Here is a 17,680-nt window from a genome sequence, read left to right on the forward strand (position 1 = left end):
GGCGGGGCACGCAGGTGACGGCGGCGCGGCTGGTGGATCGCTGGGCGGTCGGACTGCCTGACTGACTGGCTTGGCGTCTGGGCCGTGAAAGTGTGACTGCCTGTTCTTGCCGGCAAGTTCCCCTCTCCAGCTGCCCGCCCTTCATAGCATGTCCTCCAGAACCCGGGGAGCGCAGGCAGGGCTGGCTTAGAGAAGACGCGGTCGCCAGCGCTTGGGCCACGGACGTCCCAGTCTCCTCCTCTGTCTCTGGAGAACCGCCGGGCCGAGCGGCTGAGAGAAGCAGGCCAGAGCCTTCCAGGGCCTCGGGCCCGGGGACCCAAGGAGGATGAGCTGGCTCTTTCCCCTGACCAAGAGCGCCTCCTCCTCCGCAGCTGGGTCCCCCGGTGGCCTCACCAGCCTCCAGCAGCAGAAGCAGCGCCTGATCGAGTCTCTCCGGAACTCACACTCCAGGTGACTGGTCGCTGCCTCTCCACCGGAAGAAAAAGTAGGGCGGGAGGGCGGGCTGCTCTTAACTACCTTCGCCGTCCCTCAGGTCTGCTCCCCAGCAGCTCCTCCTGTGGTTTACCTCCCGTGGTTCTGGGTCACACGCTTGCTCTCCCACTCCTGTCCCCTTTTACTGTTTTCCTCCGGACCCTCCCTGCCTCCTGCCCCACCACTGCTCAGCGCTTCTAACTCGGATTTGCTCATCCCTACTGACACATCGCTGCTGACTGTAATCTCTCTCAGTCTATTTCCAGTATCCCTTGCTGTCCCGGCTTCCCCACTAATCTTTCCCTTTGCTCACCTTATTGCCGCGTCGGCAGAATTGTTAAAATACAATTGCGAAGAGTAATCTCCAGGTTTCACAAAGAATGGAAAATAGAACTGTTGCAACATCAAAGGAAAGGGAAGCCAGAGTTTTCATCAGTGAATGCTTCTCGTTTGAGAGTCACGTAGTCTGTCCTCTTTGAGTCTCTAAGATGCACCCTGTTCCAGCAGCCTCTCCCCGTCTCACAGCTACCAGTGCCTGCACATTTCTCACGTCTTTCATAGTCTTGCTCCACACTCAAGAATTACCTTATGTTCATCTTGATTGTTCTGTTGTCTTCCTATGAGTTTTTCATTTTATCGTGGTCAGTTTAGAAATATATTTATAATTCATATTATTTCAACTCTTTTTACTATAAATTGGCTTGCTGCAGCCTTTTACATTGCAAAGGCCTGTGGCTTCTAACGGTTTTCAAAAATTATAACTGCTTCTTTATATTATACGCATTTTGCAAGTACATTAACAGCTTCACACTATTTTATATAAAGATGACAACGTTGTCGACATTGTTAAGTCCCTAACCCCGACCCTTTTTTTTTTCTTTTTTTTCCTTTTTTTTTTTTTTTTTTTTTTTTTGAGACAGAGTCTCGTTCTGTTGCCTGGGCTAGAGTGCAGTGGTGCGATCTCAGCTTACTGCGACCTCCACCTCTCGGGTTCAAGCAATTCTCCTGCCTCAGCCTCCCAAGTAGCTGGGATTACAGGTGCACACCACTATGGCTAGCTATTTTTTTGTATTTTTAGTGGAGATGGGCTTTCACTGTATTGGTCAGGCTGTTCTCAAACTCCTGACTTGATGTTATCCACCTGCGTCCGCCTCCCGAAGTGCTGGGATTACAGGCAGGTGCCACCTCACCCAGTCCCTAACTCTTTTAAAGATATTATTTTCGTACAGTTAAAAAATACATACCCTGAGATAATAAAATTGAATAATTCCTGTCCAAAATGGAATAATTTTAAATTAGATAGTCTTGTTAATAGAAAAATTCACTGCAAAATCAGTTTGGCTAAAATAAGGCCCGATGCTGGCTGAACTTCAGGTGTTTCTTGGTTCCTTGTCTCAATTGTTCTGTTTGTTTAGAACGTTCAAAAGGTGAAATTTTACTCTATTTAACAGAAAGGAATGGCAGGCTATTATTGGTGGCTTTCATTTTGGAAAGTTAAGTTCACAAAGTTCTTACAAGTCAGTCTTATTCCAAATCATGTTCAGTACTGAACTTTAAGAGCTACTCTCACAAGATATGCTTATTAAATAAGGTGACTCATTTTTAACATGTTTGTTCCCTTAGAAGTTAATACCTTGGTAGAATAGTTATGTACTGTACCAGTCCTGCTACTGCAGAAACACTTTTTGAGAACCACCCTTTTGGAATTAATTGCTTTTAAACCTTAGTAGATATTATTATGTTAAATATTTTCAATGCTGACTAATTTTTTTTCTTCGAGGTTGGAGTTTAATTTTTTAAATATTCCAAAGTCTCTTACTGCTAAGACTGGTAAGTAAGGAAAGCAATTGATCTGAAATTTATAATTGTGGACTACCAAATAAAGTGAAATTTTATAGAAGGAATTGTTAATGTAAGGAGTTCTGGAATTGGCTTAAGAGGATTAGTAAATACCCTGAATTGGTTGCAGAAAGGATTCATTTCATATATTATTTTTTGAACCAGAAATTTTGAACATATGATTGATTGGACACGGTTGCCGTAGATAATGTAATGTATTTTGTAGTGTTATGAACAAATAACTTTAAATATTCTTTTAAGTTTGTTTGTAAAAATCCTTGAAGTTTTATTTGAGATATTTTACATTTACAAATTATAGTTGAATAATTCTGGAGACGTTTAAGTAGGTCATATGCTTCCAGTTTTTCAAAAAATGGCACAATCCCAGAAAAAATGCCATTCATCTATTCTTCTTAGTCCATCCTTTTAAATAATGACATCTGATATATTTTTTTTGGCAATTTTAAAAAATTATACTTCTAATGACATCTATTTTTAAGCTAGGATGTAAAAATAATCTATCTGTATGGTATCTGATGTAAAGATGGAAGTGGTGTGACATCTTTCCTCATCAGTCATAAGGGGGACAGCTGAAACTCCTATAACAAAAGACAGGTAAACAAGAGAAAAGTATAACAGATTTATTTAATCAACGTTTTACACTGCATGGGAGCCTTCAGAGCTGAAGCCCAAAGACCCAAGGAAAACTGTTTATATTCATGATTAGCTTCAGTGAAGAATGGACAGCCATGCAGAAATGTGATTGGACAAAAGTATATAGTAATGGTAATAGACAGAGGTGGGGGAAGCCCACAAGGCCTATCTGTTCAGATTTTTCTTGGTGTCTCTGCATGGCATTCTCCTCTTCTAGTGTACGGCCTGGGACATCTGCGGAATGAGGGTCTTCAGGGCAGAAGGGAAAGTGAACTTTCTGTATTTATGTCCTTTGTAGGGAAGAAGGGTTCTAGTTTGTAATATACCACCTTGGGGAAGAGGAATTCTGGTTTCTGTGACTTCTTCAAGGGAGAAAGAAGGGCAGGAGAAGGTCAGAGAGAACTTTGCTTCTGAGGCTTCCAGACTTTTTAATTCAAAGTACTCAGTTTGCCAAAGTGCAATATTTTGGGTTATTGTTTCTGAGTCCCAACACTGGCAGTATGTTCCCTGATTAGCTAAATTAGTGATACAATTTTCACTTAAAGATTTTTGTGCAAACATATACCGATTGGTTATTCTAAAGGTATGGTGTGTAAAAGTTGAAAGAATTTCCAATTTTTTTATGAACTGTACAAAAACTTGTTACATGAGGAACATCAGTATCTTGTTAAATGCTGCCTACCTCCCTCATGTTTCATATTATGTCTTTTCTCCAAATGTAAGGTCAATAGGTGAATATCTTTTTTTGGCAGTGAAGGTATCTTTTTATGTCCTTATAATTCTGAAAATTCTACTTTAACAGTCTCTTTAAGTCTCTTTCTCTAATGATTATGGACTTCTTTTTAGTTGCCGTAAATTCTTATCTCCTCATCTTTCTCTGTCCTCTACAAAAAAATAGGTGAATTTTATGTATATTTCTTCATCTGAGTCTCACCAATATGCAGGGCAAATGAGATAACTGTCAGATGACAAAATTAAAAAAAAAAAAAAAGTGTTGTAGCCAAAGTGTTTAAGTCAGCTGTGAAAATAGAAACTAGAAATTATGTAGACTGGGCTCAAGTAATATGTTCTATCATCTGAGTAACAGTTATCACACTATTCAGTTTATCACCAAAATTCCTGACTTTATGGTCAGGAGTAGAACAAATTCTAATGTTTCTTATACTTCCTGAGGAAGCTGACTTTATGGACACTGTTGGTTTTTTCCTCTGTGAGGCCATATACTTTGTGAAGGCTGGGATCTTTCAACCCAGCCTCCACTGGGGGTGAGTAAGAATTGTTTACACCAATGGAGATGGTCTCGTCACTCTTCCTCCAAGTTACTGTGGAAGCAGGACTCTTGGTCAGTGGGTGTTGGAGAGCAATTCTGCTGGCAAACTGCTCAAAATGTTTTCTCAATAATAGTAAGAAATGTCTGGGAAGAAGAAATGTCTCATGTTTTGGATATTGTTACCTTAGACAACTCTGATCCTCCAATTCCTATCGATAAAATCAGGAATTGTGATTCCTGTCATGCAGGATTTTTGATAACTAAATAATATATTTAAGACATTTGGAAATGTATCTGGCACATAGTAGGCATATGACAATTACATTTTCTTTTTTCCACTGGATGGAATCAGTGTGCCTGAAACCTTTGCCTCTTAGCCTGTAAGCTTCTAGCCAGCTTGTTGTTTATGGATCTCTCATAAGCCTACCTACAACTCATTTGTCTCTGGCAGGACTACTTCTGACTTTCTGTTTAGAAAGCAAGTTCATTCCAGAGAGTTAGTTTCTTCACAAGTGGAATGAACCCATTTTGAAAGGCTTTAGGCATGATGCAGGTAAATAACCTAAAATATTATCTTACACACAGGAGATGTAAACAGCAGTAGTTATGTATTTTGTTAATAGTGCCATTCTCTGTAGTCTTTAAAAATTGTTTTACTACCTTCATTTGCTGCTAGTCTCCGGATTCCATTGTTCTTTCTGATTGCCTAAATGTTTAGCCTTAAAACTTCTTATAGTGTCAGCTCTTGTGTAGTTCTCCCCCACAGCTGCTAAGCTTTATGCTTTTGCTCACAGCTGTAAGACTTTCTCCACCCATCTCATGGGTTTCTGAGGAAGCTTAAATTCCATGCTCTTTTTACAGAATTGACTCTCAGCTCATAAGGACTCACAAACAAACTTGGTAGCACAAGAGATTGTATTAAGAAGATATAGGTGTTGTGTGTATTTGAACCTGTCTCATGTTATATATTTTTATGAAGAGGATCCAAGTTTACTTTCTATTTATTTTTTGAGACAGGGTCTCAGTCTGTCACCCAGGCTAAAGCACAGTGGCATGATTGCAGCTCACTGCAACGGTCCTCCCACCTCAGCTTCCCAAGTAGCTGGTACTGCAGGCACATGCTATCATGCCCAGCTAATTAATTTAATTTTTTTTTTTTTTTTTTTTTTTGGTAGAGATGAGGTTTTGCTATGTTGCCCAGACTTGTCTGTCAAACTCCTGGGCTCACGCGCTCTGCCTGGCTTGGCCTCCCAAAGTGCTGGGATTACAGGCATGAGCTGCCACACCCAGCCTCATTTTTCTTTATTTAATAGACTTTATTTTTTAGTGTAGTTTTATGTTCACAGCAAACTTTTAAAAAGGCATGAAGATTTCCCCTATACCCCCTGTCCTCTCCAACTCTTCTTTTAAAATGGAAAATCTGGAAAGATTGGTTTCCACATAGCAATATTTAAGCAGAAGAGTAACTATCTCCTTTCCTGGGCTGCCCACTACCCATTTACCAGTTTGCAATTTACTCCCTGTTGTACTAGAAGCAGCTGCCTTCATTCATGTGTGTTACCTAGATCTTGTAGTTATTTGATACTAAAACTTCTTTATGGAAGGAAATAACATTAATTTGCAACAAAAAATTCTACAAACATCTGTTTGCCTTAAGCCCATTGAAGCTACTGAAATCTACAGAATGTCAACTTTTGACTCTGAATGCACTTTGAGCTCTATATAGTAAGCTTTAAAATTATGCATATCAATCCTGTAATTAAGTGAAAACTAATTCGATACATTAAGTTATATAGTTTATTTATAACCGGTGATTAAGACTTAAAATTGCAGAGTATATGACACAATAAAGCATGGTACCATTTAAGAAATATCTTAACAGCTCAAGTGCTATCTTCAGTTAATTTTCTCATTAGCAGTATTAGTCTGTAACTGCTTTAAAAAAAGTTATGGGCCAGGTGTGATGGCTCATGCCTGTAATCCCAGCACTTTGGGAGGCTAAGGCAGGTGGATCACGAGGTCAGGAGTTCGAGACCAGGCTGACCAACATGATGAAACCCCGTCTCTACTAAAAATACAAAAAATTAGTTGGGTATGGTGGCGGGCACTGTAATCCCAGCTACTTGGGAGGCTAGGAGAATTGCTTGAACCTGGGAGGCGGAGGTTGTAGTGAGCAGAGATCTTGCCACTGCACTCCAGCATGGGCAACAGAGCGAGACTCTGTCTCAAAAAAAAAAAAAAAAAAAGTTACGGTAAGTCAGTTATTTCTCCATTGCTAGTTAAATCAGCCACATCTGCCCCTCCCCCCAAACCTGAACTCCTTCCAAACTTTCTACTGTTGCTCACCTAAGCCAAAAACCTGTACCATCTTCCATTTCCATTCAGTCTTCCATTTCTACTATCATGAAGTTCTAACAATTCTCTCTGCCTCCAGTCTTGTTCCTTCTACCTTTTCTTCCACATTGCTGCCAGAGTAATCTTTCTAAAATCCAAATTTGACCATGTTACTCCTTTCAGTAGCTTCCTAACTCTTGTCAAAAAAAGGCCAGCCACCTTAGCTTGATTCCTGGTTGTCACAGAAGATGGTGATGTGACTGGTGGAAAGATACCAAACAAAAAGTAACATTTCATATATATTGCAAGGGATATGGAGACTTTTTTAGAACTTGTGTTATTTTGTATCTGAAGCTTTTCTGATAGTGTTTTCTCCATCTAAAATGTATACTTTATTTCCCTGATTCACTTTTCTGGGTGTTAACACTTTTAAATGTAACCCAGATGTTATTTTTTCCAGAAGATCTCACCACCACTAGGTTAGGTGCTTTCTTCTGTGTTTTCATAGCTCTTTGCACATCGCAGTCATTATTATGTGTTCTATTCAAAAAAATATAAGTGGTCCATGTCACACAGATTTGGAAAACATGCAGTTTACTTGGAATTTCTCAAAGTCTTTAATGTACTAAAGTGCATCAGCATTGTCCAAGAGACAGCTATAGTATGAAGGATTTTCCAAACAACACTGAACCATTTATTGGAGCTGTTTGTTTTAAATTTCCAGTTTCTTAATTTTTCATTTTTATATCAGCTGTGTGTGTGCAAGTGCTATTTTCTCTTGTTCCGAGGATAGTAAGTATGTAAATTTATAGTGTCTTTGCTCTGTTAACTGTTTCCTTGAGTTTTTGTGTTTTAGTTTCTTGAATTTGGGGCATAGTTTGAATGATTTTGTTTTATTCAATCCTTTATGATGTTCTCATTTCTGTATTTGAGGTTCCCTGTTGACTCACTTGTGAGTACTTACTCTGTTTACCATACTCTGCTTCTGGTCATGAAGAATAAGAATGGCATGTCCTTAGTTAGGGCAAGCTGATAGTTATCGTCTGGAAAAGGTGGTTTCCTGGGAGTCATTAGCTTCCATTAGGTTAGTTATTTCCTGAGGTTTCTCTGCTAGCTTAGAGAGGCTATCTCTGTTAATCTGAGTGCAAATATTACACTGTTTATCAGTAAGAACGAGCTGGGAAAAGAGGCTAGTTCCCTAGCCTACCTGTTGCTCCACTAATGTCACCCTGTTGATTAATTACCCTGAGAAATGCTCCTGACCCACCCTCTTCCGCCCAAACTCTTGGTTTGCACTGACTTGGTTCAAGGGCTTAGAGGACCTTCAAATTGCTTCAAACTTATGTTTTGGATTGTGATTGTTTTCTGTATTTCCTTTTTTCTTCTTCTTTTTTAAAAAATGTTACCCATTTCCTTACATTTAATCCTATCTTTTTGTTTGTCACGGTTTCCTCAGAATTTATCTGTACATTGTAGTTTTTGTTTTTCAGCACTGTTACAGATTTGTTTTTTAAAAATCTGTTTTGCGCTTCTGTCAAAACATCACAAGTACCCAATAAATATGTATAAATATTATGTATTCATAATAAATAAAAATAAAAAAACTTGATTTTTTAATATCTAAATCATGGAGATTTAGATAGGATATTTGTCTGTCTATTTAGATACATTATTTGCAAGATTTGCCTATAAACATTACTTGAGTTACCCTACACTGTGGGAAATGCGTGACATTATTGTCTTGAATTGATCTTTTTAGTCACCTGAGTTTCTCATCACATCATATTCATCTCTATTTCCATTTCCTTGCAAGATGCTGGTATATGGTAGCTGTTCAGTTGAAGTGAGTCTTATGAAATCAGAGTTTACACAAAATATAAACTAAGTGATAAATTATTATTTATTCTGCAAAAGGAATCTTAACCATAACTGATGCCTCTATTGCAATTTTAAATCTTTTAAAATTGATACATAATAGATGTACATAGTTTTGGGGTACAGGTAATAATTTAATGCATTCATATAATTTGTGAAGATCAAGTGAGTATAATTGGGTTAGCTATTACCTTAAATATTTGTCTTTATGTTAGTAATGTTTGAATTTTTCTCTTCTAGCTATACTGAAATGTATAATAGATTATTGTAAGCTGTAATCACCCTTATCTATTGAATGCTAGATCTTATTTCTTTCATTAACTGTATATTTGAACCAACAATTAATTTTATTTCCCCTCCCATTTACTCTTTCCAGCCTCTGAAACCACCAAGCTACTTTCTTTCTTTGTGAGATCCACTTTTTTAACTCTCACATATGCAGTGTTTGTCTTTTTGTGTTTGTTTTATGTCACTTAACATAATGACCTCCAGTTCCACTCATGTTGCTGCAAATGACAGAATTTCATCCTTTTTTATGGTGGGATGATATTCTGTTGTGTATTATGCCACGTTTTCTTTATCCATTCATTTGTTGATGTGTACTTAAATTTATTACGTTTTGGCTGTTGTGAATAGTACTGCAATAAACGTGAGAGTGCAGCTTTGGCAATATACCCAGTAGCAGAATTGCTGAATCATATGGTAGTTTCATTTTGTTTTTTGTTTTTTTTTTTCAAGGTTCTAAAGGTGCAGAGATATTTTTAGTCTTTTGAGGAACCTCCATACTGTCCTCCATAGCAGACTCCACATTAGTTGTACTAATTTACATTCCCAGTAGCAGTGTATGAGGGTTCCCCTTTCTCCACATCCTTCACATCCTTGCCAGCATCCATTATTGCCTGGCTTTTTAATAAAAGCCATTTTAACTGGGGTAAGATGATACTTTTTTTTCTTTTTTTTTTCCCCCCCCAGAGACGGCCTCACTCTGTTGCCTAGACTGATCTGGAACTCCTGGGCTCAAGCAGTCCCACTTCAGCCTTGCAAGTAACTGGGTTTATAGGTGCATGCCACCACACCTTGTATGCTTCTTTTGAGGAATGTTTGTTGAGATCTTTTGCCCATTTTAAAATCACATTATTTGTTTTTCTGCTTTTGAGTTGTTTGAGCTTCTCATGTATTCTGGTTATTAATTCTTTGTCAAACGGATAGCTTACAAATGTTTTCTCCCATTTTTGGGGGTTATCTCTTCACTTCGTTGATTGTTTCTTTGCTGTGTAGGTTTTTAGCTTGATGTAATCCCATTTATCTGGTTTTGCTTTGGATGCCTGTGCTTTTGAGGTCTTACACAAAAATTCTTTGCCTAGAACAATGTCCTGAAGCATTTCCTCAATGTTTTCTTTTAGTAGTTTCCTAGTTTCAGGTCTTAGATTTAAGTCTTTAATCCATTCTTTTTAATTTTGTGTATGGTAAGAGATAGGGGTCTAGTTTCTTTCTTCTGCATGCAATTACCCAGTTTTCCCAGCACCATTTATTGAAAACATCATGCTTTCTCCATTGTATGTTCTTGGTGCTTTTGTCAAGGTGAGTTGGCTGTAAATGTGTGGATTTGTATTTGGGTTCCTTGTTCTTTTCCATTGGTCTATGTGTTTGTTTTTAGGCCAGTATCATGTGATTTGGTTACTGTAACTGTGCAGTAAATTTTGAAGCCAGGCAGTGTGATGCCTCCAGCTTTGTTCTTTTTGCTCTGGGTTCCTTCACCTATTCAGGGTCTTGTGGGTCCATGTAAATATTAGGTTTTTGTTTTTGTTTTTATCTATTTCTGTGATGCATGTCATTGGCATTTTGATAGGGATTGTACCAAATCTGTAATTTTGTTTGGGTAGTGTTATCATTTTAACACTATTTATTCTTCCAGCCACAAGCATGGAATATCTTCCCATTTTTTTTTTTTTTTTGTACATGTCTTCTTCAATTTCCTTCATCAGGGTTCTATAGTTTTCCTTGTTTAGATCTTTCACTTCTTAGGCAAAATTGTTTTCTAGGTGTTATATATTCTTTGTAACTATTATAACTAGGATTGCTTTTTTTTTAGATTGTTCACTATTAGTATATATAAATGCCACTGATTTTCGTATGTTAATTTTGTATCCTGCAACTTTATTGAATTTGCTTGTCAGGATTTTTGTTTGTTTTTCTGGTGCAGTCTTTAGGTTTTTCCAGGCATAAGATTATGCCATCTGCAAACGAGGCTAATTTAATTTCTCTTTTCCATTTTAGATGTCGTTTATTTCTTTCTCTTGCCTAATTGCTCTGACCAAGACTTACACTATTATATTGGATAAAAGTTTGAAAGTAGCTATGCCTGTCTTGTTCTAGATCTTAGAGGAAATGCCTTCAGTTTTTCCCCATTCACTATGATGTCAACTATAGTTTGTCATATATGGCCTTTATTATTTTGATGTATGTTCTTTCTATACCCAGTTTGATGAGGGTTGTGATCATAAAGGATTTTATTGAGTGATTTTTCAGCATCTATTGAAATAATCATATGGTTTTTGTTCTTGGTTCTGTTAATGTGATACATCATATTTATTGATTTGCATATATATTGCACTGTCCTTGGATTCCTGGGGTAATCCCACCTGATAATAGTGAATGATCTTTTTAATGTTTTGTCAAATTTGGTCTGCTAGTATTTTGTTCAGGATTTTTGCATCCGTGTTAATCTGTAATATTGACCTGTAGTTTTTCTTTTTCTTGTTTCTTTGGATAATGCTGGTCTTGTAGAATGAGATTGGAAGTAGTCCCTCTTCTTCAATTTTTTTGAAGCATGAGCAGAATTGTTAGTAGTTCTGTAAATGTTTGGTAGAATTCATCAGTGAAGTTATCAGGCCCTCAGCTTTTCTATGATGGGAGACTTTTTATTATAGCTTTAATCTCATTATTCATTATTGGTTTATTGAGGTTTTCAGTTTTGTCATGGTTTAATCTTGGTAGGTTGTATATGTCCAGGAATTTATTAATTTCTTTTAGGTTTTCTAATTTTTTAGCATATTAATGATTCTTTGTAGTTCTGTGGTATCAGTTGTTATATCTCCTTTTTCATTCTGACTTCATTTATTTGGGTCTTCTCTCTTAGTCCATCTAGCTAAAGGCTTGGGATGATTTTGATTATCTTTTCAAGTAACCAACTTTTCATTTTGTTGATTGTTTGTATTATTTTTTAGTCTTAACTTCATTGATTTCTGTTCTGACATTTATTTGTTTCTCCTTTTAGGTTTGGTTCTTGCTTCTCTAGTTCATTGAGGTGCATAGTTAAGTTGTTTATTTGAAGTCTTTCAGCTTTTTTGATGTAGTCATTTATTGCTGTGAACTTTCTTCTTTGTACCACTTTTGCTTTATCCCATGGATTTTGGTGTGTTCTATTTCCATTTTCATTTGTTTGAAGAATTGTTAAAATGGCTTCATCAACTCATTGGTTGTTTAGCAGCTTGTTTAATTTCCATATGGTTGTGTAGTTTCTGAAGTTCCTCTTGTAATTGGTTTCTAGTTTTATTCCATTGTGGTCAGAAAACATACTTGATATGATTTCTGATTTCTTTGAATTTGTTCAGATTTGTTTTATAGCCTAAGATAAGTTCTGTTCTGGAGAATGTTCAATGTGATGATGAAAAAATATATTCTGCAGCAATTGAATCTCAATTAGGCCTGTTAAGTCCAATGTGAAGTTTAACTTTGATGTTTCTTTATTGATTTTCTGTCTGGATGATCTTTGCATTAGTGATAGTAGGGTGAAAGTCCCTTATTATTGTACTGCAATCTGTCTTTCCCTTTACGTTCATTTATGTTTGCTTTATGTACTTTGGAGCTCTGGTTTTGGGTGCGTAGATATTTGTAATTGTTATATCTGCTTGCTGACTTGACCCCTTTATCATTTTATATAGGAACCTTGTTTCTTTTCATAGTCTTTGATTTGTAGTCTCTTTTATTTGATGTAAGTATAGCTATTCCTCCTCCTTTTCATTTTCAGTTGCATGAAATACCTTTTTCTGCTCCTTCGCTTTCAGTCTGCATGTGTCTTTATATGTGAAGTGAGTTTCTTTTAGGCAACATATTCTTGGGTCTTGTTGCTTTGCTTTATCCATTCAGCTACTTTGTGCCTTTTAATTAGAGAATTCATTCCATTATATTAATTATTGATAAGTAAGGACTTCTCCTATTTTGTTGCTTGTTTTCTGGTTGTTTTAAATCTTCCCGCTTTCTTTCTTCCTTTCTTACTGTCCTCCTTTGTAACTAAGTGACTTTCTTTGGTAGTGTGTTTTAATTTCTTGCTTTTTATTTTTAGTGAATCAAAACTATAGGGTTTTGCACTATGGTTTTCATACAGCTTACAAAAAACATGTATAACAAGTTATTTTAAAGAGACAGTAACTTACCTTAGATCACAAAGAAGGTAATAGGAACAAAAAATATTATGGTTTGACTCCTTCTCCCCAACATTTTGACTTTTAGTTGTCTCAGTTTATACATTTATATTACCTATCACTTAACAGGTCACCATAGCCATTGTTGTTTTTGATAGATTTGTATTTTGGGCTTCATACTAGAGTTATAAGTGTATTGCACACCATAATTACAGTATTAGAGGATTCTGGGTTTCTCTGTGTACTTAATTTTACCAGTGGATTTTATGCCTCCAAATATTTTGTCTTTTCACGTTAATGTTTTTTTCTTTTAGACTGATGAACTTCCTTTAGTATTTCTTGTAAGACGGGTCTTGTGGTGAATTCTCCATGCTTTTGTTAGTGTGGTAAATATTTTGGGTCTCTTTTGTATTTGAAAGATAACTTTGCTGGATACAGTATTTTTGGATGGAACAGTTTGTTTGTTTGTTTGTTTGTTTGTTTTCCTTTCAGCATTTGGAAAATGTTGTTCCACTCCCTCCTGGCATGTATGGTTTTCATTGAGAAGTCTGTTTCCAGACAGACAAATTAGAGCTCCTTTATATGTTATTTGCTGCTTTTCTCTTGTTGCTTTTAGTTTCCTCTCTTTGTGCTTCACCTTTGAGAGTCTGATTATTATATGCCCTTATAAATAAGTAGCCTTATTTATGTCAGATTTGTTTGGTATATCTGACCTTACAGTACCTGAATATTTTTATCTTTCTCAAGCTTTGGAAGTTTTTCTGTGACTATTTCTTGGAATAAGCTTTCTACACATTGCTCTGGCTCAACTTTTTTTTAAATACCAGTAATTCTTAGATTTGGTCTTAAGAGGTGATTTTCTGTATTTTGCAGGTGGTCTTCGTTTCTTTTCAGTCTTTTTTCTTCTTTCTCTGACTCTGTATTTTCTAATAACCTGTCTTCAGGCTTACTAATTCGATTTTCTACCTGATCCATTCTGCCATGGAAAGCTTTTAATAAATTTCAGTTCAGCAAACATATTTCTCAGTTCCAACATTTGTTTAGTTTTTCATTATTACTTAAATCTCTTTGTTAAGTTTCTCTGATAAATTTTTGAATTTTTTGTTTTATCTGGGAGATCGATGAGTTTCCTTAGAACTGCTATTTTCAGTTCTTAGTCAGAGATCTCACATATTATTATCTCATTAGGGTCAGTCATTTGTTCTTTGCTTTGTCCATTTAGGGAAGTCAGACACCCTGTTTGCTCTTGTTTCTTGCAGATGTGCACTTATGCCTTTACTTTGAAGAATTTGTTATTTATTCTAGTCTTCTCTCTCTGGCTTGTTTTGGTTTTATTGAATATATTTGCCTAAAGGCCACTATTTGGTTGCTATCTCCTTTTTGCTTCCCAGTGGCACTTTAAACCCAGTTTTGCCTTAGTCTAGTAAATACTGGAGCACTACCCATCTCTAATGGGGGAGCTCCCAAAGAGGGTATCTCACCAGTGTAGGAAGGCTTGCAAAGGGTTCCTGCCCAGGGGATCTGTGGAACCTGTCTCCTGCAACGTGGAGCTGCTGAATAGGCACTCTGATTTGGTGTTTTCTTCGGTTCAGTAACAGTTTCCTGGGTTGAGGCTGGTAGTCTTGCTTCTCCCCTTCTCCCTTTTGTCTCTGCCTGTCCTCAGGGATATTTCTCCCTTCAGTCTTCATGATGATTCCAGTGGGTTGAGTCAGGGATGAGTCTCCTGGCAGGAAACTTAGAATGGTGGGGAAGCTGATTGTCCACCTCAATCTCTCTTTTTCCAGTGTAGAAACTGTGGGTTGAAGGGAAATTTTTCTCATGTTTGGTGCTGGGAAGACTGTGGGGAGAGGCATCACAAATATGGAAGTCTGATTCTCTTACCATCTGCTCAGAGTTTTTTCACTTCTCTGTGGCCCTGCGAAGTGACCGATCCTCATATTTGAGTTCTGGGATGTTGCTGGTGTAAATCTCTGCCAAGACCAGCTTGGGTGTAGAGACCCCAACCCAGGTGACACTGAAAGAATTAAGAAACAGCCACAAATAGAGTACATAGTGGGACTATTGGGGCTAGCAGCCCTCGGAGCTTAGAGCCTCAGGGGGCTAACAGTATTCTGGGCTGAGAGCCTCTTGCAGGCTCTGACCTGTGTATTTATTCTCTCTAAACAGGTGACTATTATTAACAAACAGGTGTTCTGTGTTTCCTCATAGAACAAAAATAAACTAGGCAGTTAGCTGGTGCCTGCTTACCACTGATGAAAGACAAACCAGAAAGCATTCTCCACTAGGGAGCCACAGGGGCAGGGTCACATATCCTGTGCTTAAAAAACTAGTTTAACTGGTATATGATATACACATACTGTTCACTACTTTGGAACACCCTGAGCAGTTTTCCACTTGGGGATCCAGCTCGGTTTTCCTTGCTGTGGCTCTCAGCAAGAAATACAGTCCATCCTACACTCAGCAAATCTCAGTGTTACATATTTCTTCTTGGTTTTTTGTGGCGTTAAGTGAAGCCAGCTTGCTTCTACACCACCCTGTTGGAACTGAAAGTCTCTCTTGCATATTAAGATCTACTTGTTTACAGTTTGGGGGACTGTCAAAGAAATGAGGATACCAATTAATCATATATTCTAATAACAAAGTTATATGTTATTACAGCTTTATTTAGCCCCAACAAATTCAGTCACTGAGGTAAAACCATAGTAATTCTCTTCTTCCAGAGAATCTAGAAAAAATAATTATTAATTTATAGGTCATTTAAATTTTCTCTTGTGGTGTGATTAAACTATTACTTTAAAATATGTATGTGTGTATTTACATTGAAAATACTACCACTGTCATTATAAAGCTATGGCTATAAGAATGTTTATCAAAGCATGGCTTATAAGAGTAAAAACTGAAAAATTTCAATATCTATTAATAGAAAATACCTTAAATAATAGTATGACCATGCACTAGAACATTATGCAACCATTAAAAATGATATTGTAAAATAACATTTACTGGTTTGGAAAGACAATCACAATTAAGTGGGAAGACGAACTTACAAAATTGATGTACAGTATAATTATATTTTTGTTTTAAATAAGGCTATGAATGTACAAATAAGTTTAGAAGATTATACAGCAATATGTTAACAGTAGTTTTTGATGATATGATAACCTTTTTTCAATGAGAATGAACGTTTTGGAATACATTTTTTTTAAGTTATTAAAAATAGCAACATATTCAAAATCACATTGGTGATGAATATTCAGGAAATGATTCCTGTTTTAATTAAAACAATTACATACCTATTGTTTTATCTAATGCAGCTAATCAAATTCATTTCTAGATTGCCATGATTAACTTGTTTTGGAATTTGTTGATGGCTCAACTGTCATTAATATTATAAGTATCACCTTCTGTTATTTGTGATACCTAGTTTGTGAAGAAAACTCATAAAAAATTTTAGTAACTGTCAGCCATATAACTGGAGAAAATGAATTGGACATTTCTAACTATTTAAATAAAAATTATTTAAATCAAATTTATTTTAGTATGTTTTAAATGAAAACTTTTTGTAAAAATCTAAACAATGTTTGAAAAACTGATGAGTCAAAACTTGGAAGGCCAAGGCAGGTGGAACACTTGAAGTCAGGAGTTCCAGATCAACCTAGCTAGCATGGCAAGACCCCATGTCTACAAAAAAAAAAAAAAAAAAATACAAAAATAACAGGGCATGGTGGCATGTACCTGTAGTCCCCGTACTTGTGAGGCTGAGGCAGGAGAATTGCTTGAACCCAGGAGGTAGAGATTGCAGTGAGCTGAAATCCTGCTACTGCACTCCAGCCTGGGCAACACAGCAAGACTCCCTGTCAAAAAACAAAAACCTTAATACCATAAATCTAGAGAGGGACCAACTTGCATGTTCTAACTGCCTATTTAATAATAGCTAATATTTATGGAACAATTATTTGCCTGATACTATGTTGGGGCTTTACATGCGTTATTTTCCTTAATTTAACAAGTCTTTTAGGTAGTTAGATGTTTTTAACATCCGCCTTCCCCATTTTGAGAGAAAAGGCTTAATGTACCCATGAAAGTGAATAAATGGTAGAGACAGGATTTGAACCCAGGAAGACTGACTTGAGAGGCAATGCTGTTAATCACTAAGATGCTGTACTTGACTTTGAACTGGTGGTTGCTTTTGTGACTAGTATTTATTTCCTTGAGCAATAACCTCTTAAGGTTCTAAAACAATGTAGAGGAATAAAAAACTTAGGCCATTCTGTTGATTATGTGTTGTTCATGCAGTGGAGGAGGTTTTCAGTCCAAAACTAATTCCCAAAGAGAAACTTCCATAAAAATTGTTCAAGTCCTAGTGAGTATCCGTTTGAGTCGTTTTTTAATTGTTTCTTCTAAATGATAACCCCATTCCTTAGAATGTCAGAGAGGAAAGTTTATCTACGTCTATAGTTTCTCTGTAACGCCATCCCAACACTTTTGAATCTTTTAAGCTATCTGAGATTTACATATCCTAGACGCTGGATTCTTATCAAAGGACCAGAAATGGACAGAAATAAGAGGTTTTATAAAGCTATTAGATGAAGCATCCGAAAGAACAAAAAGCAAATTGTTATTCATATGCCAGGCATTTGAAGGGTATTCATGCTTGAAGAAGTTTCATGTCCATTTGAATATCAAGCTTTCTCTACAACTTCACCTCATTAATACTACTTAGCATTTTCCCTCTTGGAAATATCATGAATATTGGTAGAATTTCAAGTAAAGCCCCTAAAAGACTTGTTTGGTATACTATAGTTATAATAAT

General features: G+C 36.7%; 1 protein-coding gene across 6 annotated transcripts in view; it reads left to right on the forward strand.

Moving 5' to 3' along the window:
• The window catches only part of VPS37A (VPS37A subunit of ESCRT-I), a 91,853-nt gene that overhangs the window by 647 nt on the left and 73,526 nt on the right, over positions 1-17,680 (forward strand). The window contains exon 2 of one of the 6 annotated variants that reach the window (XM_032288363.1): positions 4,732-4,734. Coding sequence is in view for 3 of the 6 variants with exons in the window: in XM_032288360.1 (XP_032144251.1) it covers positions 326-450 (125 nt within the window). In the remaining 3 variants the exon portion in view is untranslated. Of the gene's footprint in view, positions 1-39; positions 485-4,731; positions 4,735-7,564; positions 7,587-17,680 lie in introns of those variants that run through there. The other 5 variants (XM_032288360.1, XM_032288359.1, XR_004272003.1 and 2 more) reach the window with 5 other exon arrangements.

Source organism: Sapajus apella, unplaced genomic scaffold, assembly GCF_009761245.1.
Source record: "Sapajus apella isolate SASKATOON/1434 unplaced genomic scaffold, GSC_monkey_1.0 scaffold21, whole genome shotgun sequence".
Lineage (NCBI taxonomy): Eukaryota > Metazoa > Chordata > Mammalia > Primates > Cebidae > Sapajus > Sapajus apella.